At 32.4% G+C, this 16,711-nt stretch overlaps 2 protein-coding genes across 2 annotated transcripts in view; both read right to left on the bottom strand.

Moving 5' to 3' along the window:
- Positions 1 to 16,379, bottom strand: part of LOC139494445 (uncharacterized) — a 251,359-nt gene extending 234,980 nt beyond the window's left edge. Inside the window, exon 1 of the mRNA XM_071282607.1 lies at positions 16,215 to 16,379. The gene's annotated coding sequence lies outside the window, so the exon portion shown is untranslated. The remainder of the gene's footprint in view (positions 1 to 16,214) is intronic.
- LOC139494439 (disintegrin and metalloproteinase domain-containing protein 10-like) lies at positions 1,282 to 12,294 on the bottom strand. The gene is made up of 11 exons (XM_071282601.1): positions 12,279 to 12,294; positions 11,411 to 11,866; positions 10,809 to 11,068; positions 9,911 to 10,039; positions 8,198 to 8,378; positions 7,504 to 7,663; positions 5,188 to 5,260; positions 4,799 to 4,929; positions 3,931 to 4,039; positions 2,161 to 2,295; positions 1,282 to 1,608 (listed from the first exon to the last, which is right to left on the bottom strand). Exons 1-11 carry the CDS (start codon positions 12,292 to 12,294, stop codon positions 1,513 to 1,515), a joined length of 1,746 nt encoding a protein of 581 aa, XP_071138702.1. The 3' UTR covers positions 1,282 to 1,512.
- Positions 16,380 to 16,711: the final 332 nt, after the last annotated feature.

Here is a 16,711-nt window from a genome sequence, read left to right as displayed (position 1 = left end):
AAGACCAGAGGCTCGTAAATTAGGACAGACGCAAGCATGCAGCAAGGTTAAACATGTTATGTGATATCGCAACCGTCCCCTCTTCCTCTAGCGATATATATAACCATTGTAGAAAAAAGAAACACACAGCAATACGCACAGTTAAACTCAGTTTAAAGGAAGTTGGAGTCCGAGGTCAGAATAGGTAACAAAATATACTAACCAAAATGAGATTGATGCATGTGATATCAAAGGACAACAAGCGGTTACTGACATGCCAGCTTTAGACCTCAAATAAAATTATTGAAAGATAATGTCTTCATCATATAAAAATCAAGCACAATCCCTCCCGTTAGGGGTTGAGTAATATACCATCATAAAATATATGAGAACAACATAGCCCGTATTATGCTGATAACTGTTTTTAGAATAAATGTGTTTATTTTCAAAGCAAGGACCCTATAAATGAACCAATATGTATACCGAATTATGCCATCTGTAATGACCTGATGAATAGACAGCAACGTGAAAACATTCCAACATTTAAACTGTAGGAGGAGTGATCAGGAATATATTCATAATGGGAGGGACATACGAACGGGTGGGCAGATTAACAAAGACATGGGTATGTCACAGTGACAAATTAAACTGTTATTTAGAGATGAATTGGTAATTAGCCGAAATCCCTCACATTCCCAATATGAAGCTGTTTAACAGTTGCATTTCAATACGTTCGTTATTACACTGTTCATGCTATACATAAATCTCCTAGTTTGCAAGTTAACAAACTACATATAATACAAAGAACAGTTTAATCATTTAACAAATTTCAAGTAGTATTAACCTTGTATGCATTATTTATTAGTTAAAAATAAAGAAAAAAACATAGATTTTAAAAACTACGAAATTAGGTTCGCACAAAATAAATGTTACCATACTTTATGGATAACCTAAGTATTACAATAAATAGCTTGACATTGCATAGTGCTAAATGTTAAGTAAAAAACAAACAAAATACAACACCAACGTTTTTTAGATGCTATAATTTAAAAGTCCAAAATACAGGGGGGTAAAAAACCTTCTGCTACAACGGAACGGTCTATTCCATGTCTTTCTCAAAACCAATTCCGGATGAAGACCACAGGAAGTTAAATTATAAAAAATGAGCTATAGCTGATATGTTAAACCACCAGAAGCAACCTTTCGGTCGTCACATCTGGTCTCGCTAAATATTAAAGTGAACTGTTTTTCAAAAGAACGATATACAAAAATGCAAAAAAAAGTAGTTAATTGGAAAAATTAATGTTCTAATTTTACATGTGAAATAATTAACTCAACATATACAGAAGCTTCTAAATAATATGTATATCAGTTATTATCTGTCATCTATAGTACACACAAACATGTAAATGTTAATAAGAAAACATATTGTATCACAGAAATCTCCTAGATGGCAATTGAGCAAATCGTCTAATCATATAGCACTGTGTTAAAGATTCACTATGCCAGCATGGTACCAGTTAAGGAATACAGTTAATATCGGGTACGTGATGGTTCCACAGACACACGTCGTGGTACTGGTTGTACTTTGCCCTTTGTACTTTTTGAGCAGCATTTTATCATCATAACCTATAAATCAATTATAAAATACATTCATCATCTATTGTTTCATTCAGACGTTTCGTAGATGATATTAAAAACGGTTAAATGCTGAAACTTATAATAGCCAATAGACATTTACTTTAATATCAGTTTTACTTTTACAGTGTACAAGAAATTAAAAATAAGTATATCTTGATTTGCAACTAGACTGTTTAAGTTAACCAACCAAATCATTGTTTTGCAATTGGAATGAAAAGTATGCACGTGATTTTGTGTTTATGATATTTGCCATCACCAAGGCTGTCATCAACAACATTATTTAGCAGAGCCTCAATCACCATAAATCATTCAAAAAATAATAACAAAAATACCAAACTCCGAGGAAAATTCAAAAAAGAAAGTCCCGTAGCAAATGGCAAATGGCAAAATCAAAGGCTCAAACACATAAAAAAAAATGAATAGCAACTGTCATATTTTTGAATTGGTACAGGCATTTTCTTATGTAAAAATGGGGGACTAAACCAACCTTTAAAGCTAGCTAAATATCTTACTTGTATGACAAAAGCAGTTGATACTTACAAGTAGTATAATGAGTCCAACACCTCCTGCTATTGCAACATACCAGTACTCTGTTAAAAATTCCTTCACTTTATCGATTATTTCTCCGTTCAGAAAGAAATTCTTCAGTTTACTGAGAGGACCTGATGGATCAACCTGCATTTAAAAATCAAAACGGGTTATTCACAGGAATTGAAAAACACATTTCCAAAATACCATTCACTTCTTTACTGAGAGGTCTTTGTATATCAACCTACATCAAAAACTTACAATATATGTTGTCAAAATTGAACACACAACTCGTTTTAATCAAATTACCATGTATCGGGGAATTTGCGCATGTGTCTAATGTTCCATTTTTGACGGAAAGTATACCCAACTATGCTTCGTTCTGGTATTTGTCATTTATATAGTTTACACTTTTGCAAAACAGAAAATAAAGTCGCAGTGTTTATTAATGTATCATTATGCACCAAACAATTTTCTGAAATAAATTCAGTAAGTACCTATATATGACGTCAAAAATGTTTGAGGAAACTAAAACAATTCGTTGAGAATCATGAAACTTCTAAGTGCATAATTAAAGCTACAATTATTATGTTGGGGTGATTGATCAAGAGCAAGGGTTATGAGTTTGGTATATATATAGTTTTAGTCTTCCATCGCGAAGAATATTCGAAGTTTCTTAATAACACTGGTTACATTACTTCTATTAAGACTGGGTGTCCTACAAACTGCCAATTTCTAACTCATTACAGATAAAAAATATTAATAATGGTATGTGCTTTTGATAAGTGGACTATAACTTGTTTAGAGTCAATATAATTGCTGAAACATCTTGTTTTTCTGAATTCAACATTTAGACTGTACACCATTTCCTTTTCGACTGTTCTTTATACACCAAAGAGAAATTATGATGAACAGACTAAGATGGATTCCTGATGATCTTATAGTGAATGTTAACAACTGGTAATTCGAACGTCTCGTATGAACAAGACGTCTATATATTTAAACATGTATTCAAATTGATCAAAAGGTCTGAGAGATTTCTTGCTATGTAGAAAAAGTAAATTTGCGGTACATTCCCGTCATCATCATCATCATTACCAAATTTGACGTTATTACTGTTTGATCTTCTTCATTTGATAGACTCGAAATGTTTATTTTGATTTATTGCATGCTCATATTAATATTGTTTTTTAATTTACTTTCATTCGGAGCGGACTTCATAAGTATGATTTGTTGTGTCCAATCCATTTTACTTTGAGTTAATAAAATATGTTTCAACTAAACAATAAACTCATCATAGATACCAGGACTAAATTTTGTATATACGCCATACGCGCGTTTCGTCTACAAAAGACTCATCAGTGACGCTCAAATCCAAAAAAAGTTTAAAAAAAAAAAAAAAAAAAAAAAAAAAAAAAAAAGGCCAAATAAAGAAATGAATATAATATTTAATTTTGTCGTTTAAAGAGCTTTTTCTAAATCTACCTTCATCAGGAACGATCACACCAAATCATTTGAAATACCGGGATGAATATTTACGCAGAATCTTTGTAAGAGCTCTGGATTCAAAACGAGACCTTAAACGTTTCTGTGTGTGTTACATTGTAGTGTTGTGTCGTTGTTCTCCTCTTATATTTAATGCGTTTCCCTCAGTTTTAGTTTGTTACCCCGATTTTGTTTTCTGTACATGGATTTGTGAGTTATACGGTATACTACTGTTGCCTTTACTTAACATGAACAAGCTTCCAAATGTATCTCTCTATATTTAGAAATCATACTGACCTCTCTACAAATATGAAAGACATCACAGTATCCAAGAAATTTATTACATGGGGTTCCTGGCACAGCCTTAGTAAACGCTACATTTATATTAGAAAGTTGATCAGCAGTTCTAAAATAAAACAAACATTTGACATTTTAGGTCTGAATTAAAAAGGTGATGCGATACTCGAACTGCGTGACTGGAAAATAAAACATTCACAACAAAACATAATAAATTGGGTAAACGTCGGTTCTTTTCGACAAGTATATTGCAATTTTAAACCCAATATATTTGAAACACAACTATAACCTTTATGAGACAATAATCCTAAACTAATCTTCACAGAATCAATATTTCATTTGGTTTAATTCACATTTTGTGATAATGTTTTATGTTTAGTGATATTATTCATTACAAACAACACTGTAATTAGTAATTTTTTTAAGATAATTCACGATACACCTGGTCCATTTTTTTTAAATATCTTTATTTTGTTCACTAAATTCTGGATACGAAAATCGTCGTTTATCAGAGTTAAAAATAGCTAGCATCTGACAAATATGTTTTATTGTACCATTGCGCCTTTAGATTACTTTTAACTGTTATTACGGTAAACATCAATATGCATTCGAAGTGTTTTTAGTTGTTCTAATGACTATGCTCATGTATTGCTTCATCTTCTATTTTATGTTTTTCTGGGGCTTTTGCTTTGACTTTTGCAATGGCTGTAACAATTAGAGTAGTCTTATTCAGGTCAACATAGGCGTAATGTTAATGTGAAACAACCTAATACATAGTAACTCCTATTATTGGCCAAGGGGTAAGAAATAAAGGAATAATTTCTATGATATCAATAAAAGGAATTTATAAAATATTTTCTTTACGTACTTGCAAGTGTTGTCAGCTGGATCAGTACAACACAACGAGCACAGCAGTTCGTCTTTCCAGTTACCTGCTGTAGTGGGTTCACACTGACACGATTGATATCCATGAGCTTGACAAACCTGGCCTGAACATTGCTTAAACGATAAATTTACGAAGTCGTTTGTAAATTGTGTCATATATGCGTGTATACTTACATGGGAAGTATCAGTGTTCTGTCTTTTCTACATAAGGTATTCAAACATTAAACTGTTAGTCAGAATATCAATTATAAATAAAAGTAAATGTTGGGTATACTGCAGTGAAACAAGAAGGCAGGTACAGCATAACTTATGTTCTGTGTTGTTTTAAGTTTATTTTTATATTGAAGATATAATTTTAAATTATTAACTTACCCCAAAGTAACAAACTTTTTCATCATCACAGACAGTTCCATTAGCCGATTCTGTGGAATCTGGACAGGTCAGGCCGCCAGTTTTCGATTTAAGGACCGTAATTGTTACAATCAGAAGTAATTCAAAGGTTTAAGCAATTAAAGTCCAATAATTAAAACAAATTTCACGATAGGGGCCTCGAAATATTTTGGGAACAACCTGAACAAAATATATAAAGGATAATGTTTCGGAACTAGATACTTTTGCGGATATTTAAATTATTTTCTCACTTTTCACAACCCTTTTAAAAAAACAGTTTTACGAATCTAATATTTAATTTATCAAAAAGACCTTCTTTAATGATAAATCGTCGAGGCATATTATACCTCTTTTAAAACATAATTTAAAAAATGCAATACTTGATAGCGTAATTTATTGTTTCATGCAAGCAAATTTTGAAGAGAAACAAGTAAGATAAGAGCAACTCTGTTTATTTGATTGACAGGTTATATTGTTGACATTTGCTGGTAATAAAAGTGCATAGTTTTTGTGTGCAAATGTTAGAAAACATGGCAATGTATATTGTATTTTGTACGAACGAAACTGCTTTACCAAACAGACATCGTCGTCTTAAACATTTTGTAAGGTTCATGCACATTTCAAATATCTAAACCTTGTCAATCTTAAAAGCTCAAATATGACATTATAGACATTATTATTATCCCGATTCAGGTTAAAGTTTTTGGTAATGGTAGTTTATGATGAAGCTGAAGTCCGAACAACTTGAAACTTAGTACACATGTTCCCTATCATATGATCTTTCTAATTTTAATGCCAAATAAGAGATTTTTTCCGATTTCACGGTCCTTTTTTTTCCTATATGCCAGATGGATAAATGTCAATGATCCAAGGCATATTTTAATACTGATATCTGAAACATTCAATTATATATTTTGTTTCTACAAAAGGCGCCAAACAGAAGCGTTATCGTTGGTATTCATTGTCTAAATCAAGTGCAGTTTGAAACAAGTTTTCAAAAAGTGCTAGATTTTAATATAATAACTTTTTAAAATACTTCTTCTTTCACTGAACATAAAAACTCGAGGTAAATTTTACATCACCTGACATGAAAGGAAAGACAACTAAAAGCAAACAAAATCAACAAAATACTTCATAGAAAACCAAAAACTGAGCAACACGCGTATGAACCCCGCCAAAACTGAAAGTGATCCCAACCGCTTCAAAAGGGTAAGCAGATCCTTCTCCGATAGGATATTTGTAAAAGGATATTTGCAGATTGCCTCATCAAGACAGGAAGAGTTGGTCCTACAGACATTATTATCTGATGATTGATACTTAGAACAAAGTGAGGGATTACAGCATACTCCTTCACTGGGACTGCAATGGAAAAAAGAGTCAGTCTTCATAACGCGATTTAACATATTGAAAACTCATTAAATCAGAATATAATGTATATATACTTGCACTTAAAGTTTTGAAATGGAATTGAATGAAAAATCTCGATTGTTTACGAAAACATATAACACATCGAAAAAAGGTTCTTATAATAACATAATGCTATTATCCAACAATGAACTGTTTCCAGTAATTTAAAAAGCTTTTTAAACCAATAATAATAACCGATTTTCTGAAAGCATGTAAAATATTTCAATAGTTTCTTTCAAACCTTAGGTAATTATGCTTTTAAGAAAATTGAAGATTGACCCATTTAAGTATCTTAATAATTTTTCAATATAAATATATAATACCAAAGTAATTTTTTTTTCACTTTTTTTATTTTAGTATCGACCACTGATAAGTATTTTGAAATTGAAATACCCGTCTGGCAAACAAGCTTAAAATCCTTGTACCTGTAATGAGTTTAAACTATGGTTTACCTTATTTTAATGATACACTTTTTCTTATGGATGTTTTACATAATAGTCATTTTTCGATTTTAACTCGAATATGCAACACAAAGCTCACTTTGAGTTTATAACAGCATATTTGTGTATTTCTGAACACTGAACTAAATGAAAATATCTAAATTAGCACACAACTTCAATACTAATGGGAATTTTGTGTCTAACAAATTAGCGGCTTAGCCAAAACAAACACTTGATCAAAAGTGAAACTATGTCATCTTTTTAAAACAAATAAACATTTTTTTATTAATATGTTAAGCGGGAACCGTTTTGATTTAATGTTTTATACAAAATTGTTTGTTATAGATACAAGTGGAATGTTTCCTACATCGTTTAACCTTGCATAATAAATGCATACAATGTCGTTGCCGTCCTCAATTGCACATGCGCATGCCTTATAAAATGTACTCACCTACACGTGGCCCCGGTTTTATACTGACAAGCCTTAGCTGAGTCTGAACCAGTAGCTGACAACGCAGGATAACAACAAGTATCTGTGCAATCGTTGTCCCAACCACAATCACAATCCTCGCCACTTTCTACTTTGTTACCACATGTGGCTGACGAATATTCTGGAAATACAAAAAGATAATAACTTCGACTATGTTTTGAGGAATTTGTCACTCAAACAGGAGAAAAAAACAAGTACATCATGGTTTAAACTTTCATTTCCATGTTAAACCTTTCTGCAAAAGACTCCAGTGATGATCCAGTATCTCAGAAGACTATTCTACTGTAGCACGTGATGTATCATTCCCGTACTTTTGGAGGGACAAATCGAGTATCTAGTCTTGTAATAACACAGCAATAAGAAGTTAACAGTATGATATTTTGACATCAAATTCAATTTAGTATATTTAAATTTTATAAGTATATTTAACTCATCAAAGGCGATTGTAAAAGTGATATAAGACCCACAACGTATTCCAAGTAATATGAAAATATGACAGAAATATTGATATGCTTGGATATAGAATGACCTTTAACACGTATTTGGTGGAGGTACAAAAAGGGCCAATTGTCTCATAAATTGCTCATGTTAGGTCAGTGGTCTATTTGTCCCCTGTGAACAATACTTTCATTTTATTCATTTGAATAATTCTTACCCACGAAACATCCATTAGCTGTATCGCGTCCTCGTGTGGCAACCATTGGCGTCATAGATGATATACTACATGACGAAAATAGTATATTGTTAGATTTAGTTCCAGCAGTTGCTTGGGCGAACATGATATAGTTACCACTACACCCGCCAGGGGCACATGTTGGGTTAGAGGACTCATCATGCTGAAACATAAATAAATGTCTATCGATAAAAGACAAAGCGGTTTTTGGCAGATTCTTACATCTTGGTTTTTATAAATAAAGAAATAATAATATTAACGGTTCCAGTTTTGATGCACCAGATCCGCTTTTTATGGGCATACGATACAGTTTTGATCCCGTATTTACATTTTGATAAAAATTTCCATATAGACTTTTTTTTACCTGATTAAATCAAATAAGTTATCCAAAAAAAATGCCTTCATGTGCTACTTTTTTGAGTAAAATGAGGTCAAAATTTTGTATATTTGCTCAAAATTCGGATTTGTGGTCGTATTTTCCCTTTCGAAAGAAAGAAATAACTTTTTTGTTTTAAAAGATAAACACAAATTGTTTTTGTTAAATAATTTGTACTTTCTGTATTTATAAGTATCTTAAAAATTTATACATTTTTTATTCAGAAATAACTCATATTTATCAAATGTTCATGAATGTAGAAAAAAACATAATTTTTTGCTGTATATTTATCAAATTTAAAAAAAATTGCACTATTTACGTTTCCATGAAACTTGGCACACATAATCTTCTCGCGTAATCAAACCAAATGGCATTTTAAAAAAGAGGGGTCCATCAACTCGTTTTCAAGTTAGATAAGTTTGAATGATAAAAATCAGTTGAAAACTGAATCTTTTCCCGATAAGTCATAGTTTGACGTCGCGAAAATAACAATTTACGTTAGCAACGTCATTACCTCCCCTGTAACTGTATCGTTTGCCCTTGATACTTAATGTCTCTTCAGTGATGCTCGCAGCCAAAATGTTTGATAATCTCAAACCTAATACAAATGTTAAATGGCTGATGAAACCAAAAAGAACTAGTTAAATCCTTTTGGACAATTGTCGAGAAATTACTATTTACATATCATAGACAAGAAGAAACACCAAACGTTAGATGACAAAGTTTAATCAGATTCACTGGAATATTTTGATCTAGATCATTTCTACGTCTAATTAATATCACGGATGTTTCGACAATACCATGCAGGCCCTGAATACATATAACACATTTATAAACTATAGATTGTGGAACGTGTGTAGGTAAACTATGTGAAGAGAAGGTTTTTGACTCTTTTATGGTCATTTTATTTTGTCATTGTGTTTGATGTTTTTTCTTGGCTCTTCAATCTCTTTGTCTTGACCATACCTTATTAAATGTATTTAAGACGCACGAGTTTTCGGTCCGTGCTACAATTGTATGCATCTTATGTTAACGTTATTCATCAGATCAGATTATTATGTATTGTGGGTAGCATTTTTGATTATTTTCAAAAGTGGAAACACAAACCGTGAAACGTCGTAATTTGATAACACTGTCTCGAACAATGGAAGTTAACCAATGATCCGACGCTATTATTATTTTTTGGTTTGTACAATTTGATTACAAATAATGCTTCAGATACTGAAACACAATGTAGTAGATACTGTACCGGCAAATTCAACTGAATATGCAGTATATACATGTAACTACCGAACGAAATTTGATTTAAACATAGTTACCAACGATCGAAAATTATGACCAATCTCATGTGCAAACGTTACGTATGAAACAGCTGTAGTGACGTCATTTCCGAAATTAAGATCTGTCATTATGCCCGTGTTTTGACTAAGCCGTCCATCTGTGTACAGCTGAAAGGTATGTAACATAATATCGTGATAAAAATAAATTAAAACGTAGCAATATTACATTGTTTGCAATTAATTACATTGAATTCACAGTGAAATAAAAATCGATAGTTTCACATGTGAAACAAACGTGGTTATCTTACTCCTATGACGTCATTTACAACAATTGACGTTGTCAAGACGTCGACAACGTCGGATCAAATTAAATTGCGAATGCGTATAATAAACCCACGAATTTGACATCAAAATATCAACACGTCTCCAAACAAGAGAGATAATTATCAAATTCATAGATTTTATATTTTATTTTTGATGTCCTAAGCCTATGGTTACAAGAAAATTGATAAACAAAACTAAATTAACTTTTATTTGAAAGAGTCCTCATTTATTTTCAAGAGTATATAAACATGAATAACAACAAAATATCAATGAAAGACTTACGATTAATTTACGAACAAACGAATCATACAGTATAACTCAAACAAACGAATCTTACCGTTTACCTCGAACTAATTAATCTTACCGTTTACCTCGAACTAATGAATCTTACCATTTACCTCGAACTAATGAATCTTACCGTATACTCGAACTAACCATCTCTAACAGTATACCTCGAACTAATGAATCTAACTGTTTACCCCTTACTAACGACTCTAACCGTATAGCTAGAACTAGCGATTTTTAATATATACATCGAACAACGATAGTTTACAGTATATCTCGAACTATCGAATCATTGTCCAACAGTATAACTTAAACTAACGAATCTTACCGTGTACCTCGAACAGAGTCCACCAGACGTTCCTGGCTCTGCTGTCCAAGCTAGATCAAGAATACCATTATCAAAGTCTCTATGTGTAAAAATGTAAGATAAACAAAACTGGTCATAGTTTTCTTCTGAATGGAGAAAGAGCATTGAATTCACGCCATGATTGCCAGAATAATTATATCCGGCAACTGTAAGATCATCATGAATTTTTATTCGTTTAATTGAAAACCCTATACTATCTGCTGAGGAATTACTATCAAAATCTGTAAAAAAAAAAAAAAAAATTAAAAGCAACAGTAGTAAAATTAAAACCTACGTGTGATATGTCTTACCTAATAAATTTTAATATTACTGAAATAAATATTATTGAATGTATCAATTAATAAAAAAAAAAAATAGAACACAGATTTGGGGTATGTTTAGCTAACAATAGAAAAACAGAAAAATGTTGCAGTTCTTCCAAATGTTTAAAGTTCAGTTCTACATTGAGTAAATCATTTTGAAAAAACGCTGATGACGTTACAGCCAAAATGGCAAATTATGTCCATGAGCTGATAAACAAAAAACTTGTATTGGGCATTTACATCTTGAAATCGTGTACTTACGAACAGCATTAAAAATAGAATTGACTGCCATCACGTGATTATTTATATTGGCTATCACGTCATCTGTTACATTCTTATATCTAAAGAAAAGTGTATGATCTACTTGAATATACAATTCACATATCTTTTTCTTAGCATCCACGGCTCTTCTATATCGTCTTTGTTTGTCGATTAATCCAGATGTATATCGAAGTTTGAACTCATCCATACTGTCATGCGTATTTATGCTTTCTTTTAGATCCGGTTTTAGCTGTATAATTTTTGCGTTCAAGCCACAAAAATGTGATTCTTTAAGAATATTTACATCTTTAACATTATAAATGACTGTATGGATGTCTTCGTCTGTAATGTTATGACGAGATGCTTTTTCAATAACAAATGAGTCATTATGAAGCTGAATTTGACCTTCAAAATGTCCAGTTGTAGTATCTGTTCCAAACACATGTGACTTTTTGCCTATGGAGAGAAAAGAAATGTCAAATGTGTTGTGTGTTTCAGCAATTCAATGATGATTTGTTTTCAAACTACTCAAGCTACAAGGAAATATCTAAGCTATGATAAACATTACAACGGAGCATTTGAAAAATCGATAATTATCAATGTGACGACTTACCAGAAAAAGAAATTGTACAATGATACCGCACTAGATATGTCAATGAACTTTTATCTTCAAAGTATGTGTAGAATATAAGCCCTCTATTAACATACTAGTTAGGGAACTATCATAAAACTATAATCAAAACGTTTGTGTATGTAGATTCAAAATGCAAAAGCAGACGGTTAACAGAACTCATCTTCAATGAACAAGATATTTGTAGAGTCAAAGTCCTCCTTCAACAGCCTAAAGATGGAACTGCTCTATTAGTACTGCAACCAGAGTTCATTTTTTAAAACTTTAATGGTCCGGAAGAACACACACCTAAATTATATATCGATGGAAAGAGGAAAACGTGTATAATAAGAAAAGTTGGGTCGTAAAAATCCAGAGTGGTCACAATTTTGTGAAATTGAGGTCAAAGGTCAGACCTAAAAATATCAACATTTCAACCACAAGGACAAAAAGGAGAAATATTCTGATATTTATTCAATAGAATGCTACAAAAACGATTCAATCATAAACATATGGTATAAACGATGTTAAAACGAAAAATTTGACTACTTATATGAAAAGCTGCCATCAAAAAATGGCGTTGATTTGGAACCTTCTGATATTTTTCCATTTAAGACATAGCAAAAGAAGAAGTGTCCTTGACCTTTTCACATCCATAAACTTTCCTATTGTGTATAGTATTTCACTATAGTATATTACAGAATTATCTTCTAAAGTATAAAACACCAGTTTATCAAATTATTTCAATATTTTTTCTATCTTTGAAAAAAACAAAATTCAAGCGCTGAAACAGTGTTTTTAATTTTGCATCTTAAAGGTTGTGTATTTTGTGAAAATTAGTATCTAGTTATAGATAAACACATATTGTGTATTTGCAAAGTCTAGACAGGGCAGTTATAACACAAAATATACTATAGTCACACGAGGCGAATGCGAGGTTTAAAAAAAATGAGTGTAAAACAAAGTCAGTTTGGTGCATGAACATTTTTTTAGTGGGATAATCCTGGTAAAAAAATTAATTTTTTAAGGGAAGGATGAAAAATTATACAATGCAATGCCAATTTTCTAATGTTGTAATTCAAAATCATCATGGTCCTTATATAACTTTTAAACGTGACACACAATAGCTCAAGTATTCATAAAATAGGGACATGAATCAATCTCTTAGTCATCATATGCGGATTCAGTACGCGTATTAGCATTACAAGACACTTCCCTTTTTTATAAGAACAAGTTCGGCGTAGGACAGAGTTTGTTCAAAGCAAACACAGTTTTTGAGTACAAATGCTATCTGGAGCGTAAATACCGTCATGATTCGGTCAAACTCGTCAGATATAGTCTTACCTTGCATAGAAAACACAAAAGAAATGTGAGTACAAAGTTTCGATCAATGTTAGTGACCCGTATTCCCATATGCATATGCATGATGTATCTGCACTGCCAATCCAAAAATGTAATGGGGGCGAATGTTGGTACAGAAACGATTGATTTTGTAATAACCATCCATTTACGAATTTTTGTTATCTTTAGGGACAATATACGGTTCAGAAGCGCCTTTGTGTTATTTTTATCAATTAACTAACAAATGAACTTTTGAGTCTAGGCTCCGTGTTGAAGACCGGACCGTGACCTATAATGGTTTACTTTTATAAATTGTGACTTGGATGGTGTGTTGTATCATTGGCACTCATACCACATCTTCCGATATCTATTAACAAGCTATGCATTTCCATAGAAATACCAAAACGAGGACATAGCTCATAAGAGCACTGGTGGCAGGGTGAAGTAATTGTGCTTCTTTTAATGTATCCTTAATATTTTCAGACACACCTTGGTGTAATTCTGAAAGTCTTAACATAGACTTCAATTTTCCTGCAGCAGATATGGCATCCCCTAAATTGAGTTCAGAGCTAAACTCTTTATTTCATATCCTTGGCCCCACTGTGTCTGAATTGTAAGGTGTCACAAAATCTAGTTACATGTAGTTCTGGAGTTTGGAAGTTTGATAAGCATCAGAGACAATCTTGGGTAAAATTGATCGGTGTATATAGAGGATGTGCTACATGAGAAAGGCTTTTTTTTATGGAAGAACAAATCACATCACTAACAATCGTTATTAATGAACTGACAGCAAGTTCAAATTCTAATTTTTCAGTAACTGTTTTACTTAATAGCACAGGTGTTGACTTCAATAAGTACTTGGTTATGCATGGATAAATGATTACTCACATTAATAAGCACAACTTAAAAGACTGTCAACACGTTTAGAGGACTCAGTTTTGCGTAGTTTTCAGGGTTTTTTTTAAGGTTTGTCTTTTACACAAAAACCATGTTTTCATATCCAAACTACAAGGAAGAAACTGAGCGCGAGATCGTATAAAAGTGTCAGGTTGTGAGGATACATGTCGATCAGTTTGATCACATGTATGGATTTCTGTTGTTTCTAATTTAAAGTTCCCCAGGGTGACTGGGGAAACGAAATATGGTCACTTGGTCTTCTACCGACCGGCAGTAAAACGAAGTGGGGCGTCCGTTTGGCTGTGCGGGATGTATCAAGTTCGCAGTCACGTCCGGTCAGAATGCCTCGTGTAAAGGGAGTGTCACGTTTTTTTGCATGTTAAAACCCTTGCATCAACTCTTTGAGGAGTCCGAAGGTGGCCTGTTGCAATGGAAAATTTCTGTCCCAATCCAATATACCATCATTTTCCAGTGGCAGTCTAAATTTTCCCGATCATCATCCCGAATGGCCTCTATTATGACAAAACCTACCTATTGTTTTTATTGTTAACTTGTTCTCGTCCTGAACATGCATGAAATATTTGTCACTGGACGTTAAGCAACCAACAATGAATCAATCAATCTAATTTTAAGACGCACCAATTTTGCCTTCTGGTGCAAGTCTCATAACATCACTGATGATTCGCCCACGGACAGCAGAATATTAAGAGAAGTTGGTTTTAGCATCACCTTGTCACACACCAAATCTCTGTGAATCTTCAATAGTACTTTTCCCCCGACCACTTGCATGCATATTAATTGCTCTGAGGTTAAACATTGACATACAATGTGTTTTCACACAATGTCAACTATAGCCATTATCCGGAAAAACCTCTTATCCGAAGGATTTGGTTAACTTTTATATAAAGTCAAAATTTTATTAACAAAAATATAACTTATTTACAGAAAATACACGAAAGAACTACTATATATATTCAAATCACTCAAAAATAAATTAACTTCTCCTACAAAATCTACATAATCACATCAAAACTATCAAATTGATGGTGAAGGAAAAAATAAATGGTGGAGCTGATTGACGGATAGGAAATTTCCGTAATTAAAAAAGGTACAAATGATGTTTTTATTTTTGAGTTTTTGACAAAATTGTTTGGAATTTGCCCAACAAAATTTGCATGCAGTATCGCAATAATATGTTTTGTCTTCTCAAATGTCAAATACTATTTTTGAATCATATGTTTTCTCGTTTTCAAAGAAAACGCGTTAAATTTCTACCTAAAAAACAGCTAACTTTAAGTTTGAAAGTTTTACTTGAAGATGGTATTATATTTATGTCTTCATCATTCCGATGATCCTTGATGATATGTGCATAGAAAATATTTACGAAAATAGCGGGAAATTCAACCAAAAAATATATTTTTGGATTTTAAGGTAACTACCCAAAAGCGTAAATTGTGGGGTATCCCCATTAAAGGGATAAAATACAAAAATGTGACCATAGAAACTTTTTACGACCCGACGGAAATTAAAATATAGATATTATTCTATCATTTAAAACAATTTGCAGCCGTGTGTTATTCCGGACCATTAAACTCGTTAATTAAGCGTCTTTTTCGATGTCAGTTGCAGTGCTATATCTGCATCTTACTAGAGGCAAAGTCAGAGAACAGCCCAAGGGTGAACTAGCCTATCTTGAATCTTACCAGTACATCTATACTATTAAACGAGAAGACCTCATTTTGTGTGTCGCTTCTCTTCCTTCCACAATAAATTATTCATGATGCCTCTGTGTTCTATAGGTACCATGCATAGTCGCAATTGTAATCTATTCTTATGATTATTCAGTTTGTGTTATTTTGGGAGAAAAAAAGAAAATAAAGGTGTCATACCACCAATTAAAAGTCCCTATCTGTTCAACCAAATTTTGTAATTTTCACAGCTTTCTAAATATTTTACCTTAAGTTTAACTTCATAGAAACTAGGTATATCCTGAATTGTACAGGTGTCACCTTTCTGCATGCCAATTTTCAACATACATTCAAAATCATATAAGAAAGCAGAGAGCTTCCGAAAGGAGGTACCACTAAAAATAACCCCTGGTTTTCTGGAAATCTTAAATAAGTATACTGTGAAAGTACTTTTATTCGTGGGGTACCAATTTTCGTGGTTTTCGTGGATGACTTTATCCACGAATTTAAGTGTCCAACGAAATAAAACAACCATTGTCCAAATGAAGACATGGAAAGATCCCCATGGAGGTTTGACTACTGATATGGTCTAGAGAATATATTGCATAACCTCGAATCAGAGAATACTTTAATAGCAGTCACAGAACATAACTTTTGATCTTTTAATTCTCATAAAAATATTTTTTTCCGATGAAAGTCAGATTTCCGATATTGATATGTTAGTATGATAAAGTGTTCATTTTATATCCTCATAGTTCTCGTACA

This window comes from Mytilus edulis, chromosome 11 (genome assembly GCF_963676685.1).
Source record: "Mytilus edulis chromosome 11, xbMytEdul2.2, whole genome shotgun sequence".
NCBI classification, from domain to species: domain Eukaryota; kingdom Metazoa; phylum Mollusca; class Bivalvia; order Mytilida; family Mytilidae; genus Mytilus; species Mytilus edulis.
The sequence above is the reverse complement of the archived record's forward strand: the minus strand, read 5'-3'. Positions and strand labels throughout refer to the sequence as shown.

Bases quoted from the DNA above. Each gene is read 5' to 3' on its own strand.
- LOC139494439 (XM_071282601.1), bottom strand. The intron at 11,069-11,410 runs GTAAGTACACGA...TTTTTTTTACAG, and splicing joins TTCTATTTTTAATGCTGTTC to ATTTTGATAGTAATTCCTCA. The intron at 4,040-4,798 runs GTACGTAAAGAA...GTTTTATTTTAG, and splicing joins CCAGCTGACAACACTTGCAA to AACTGCTGATCAACTTTCTA.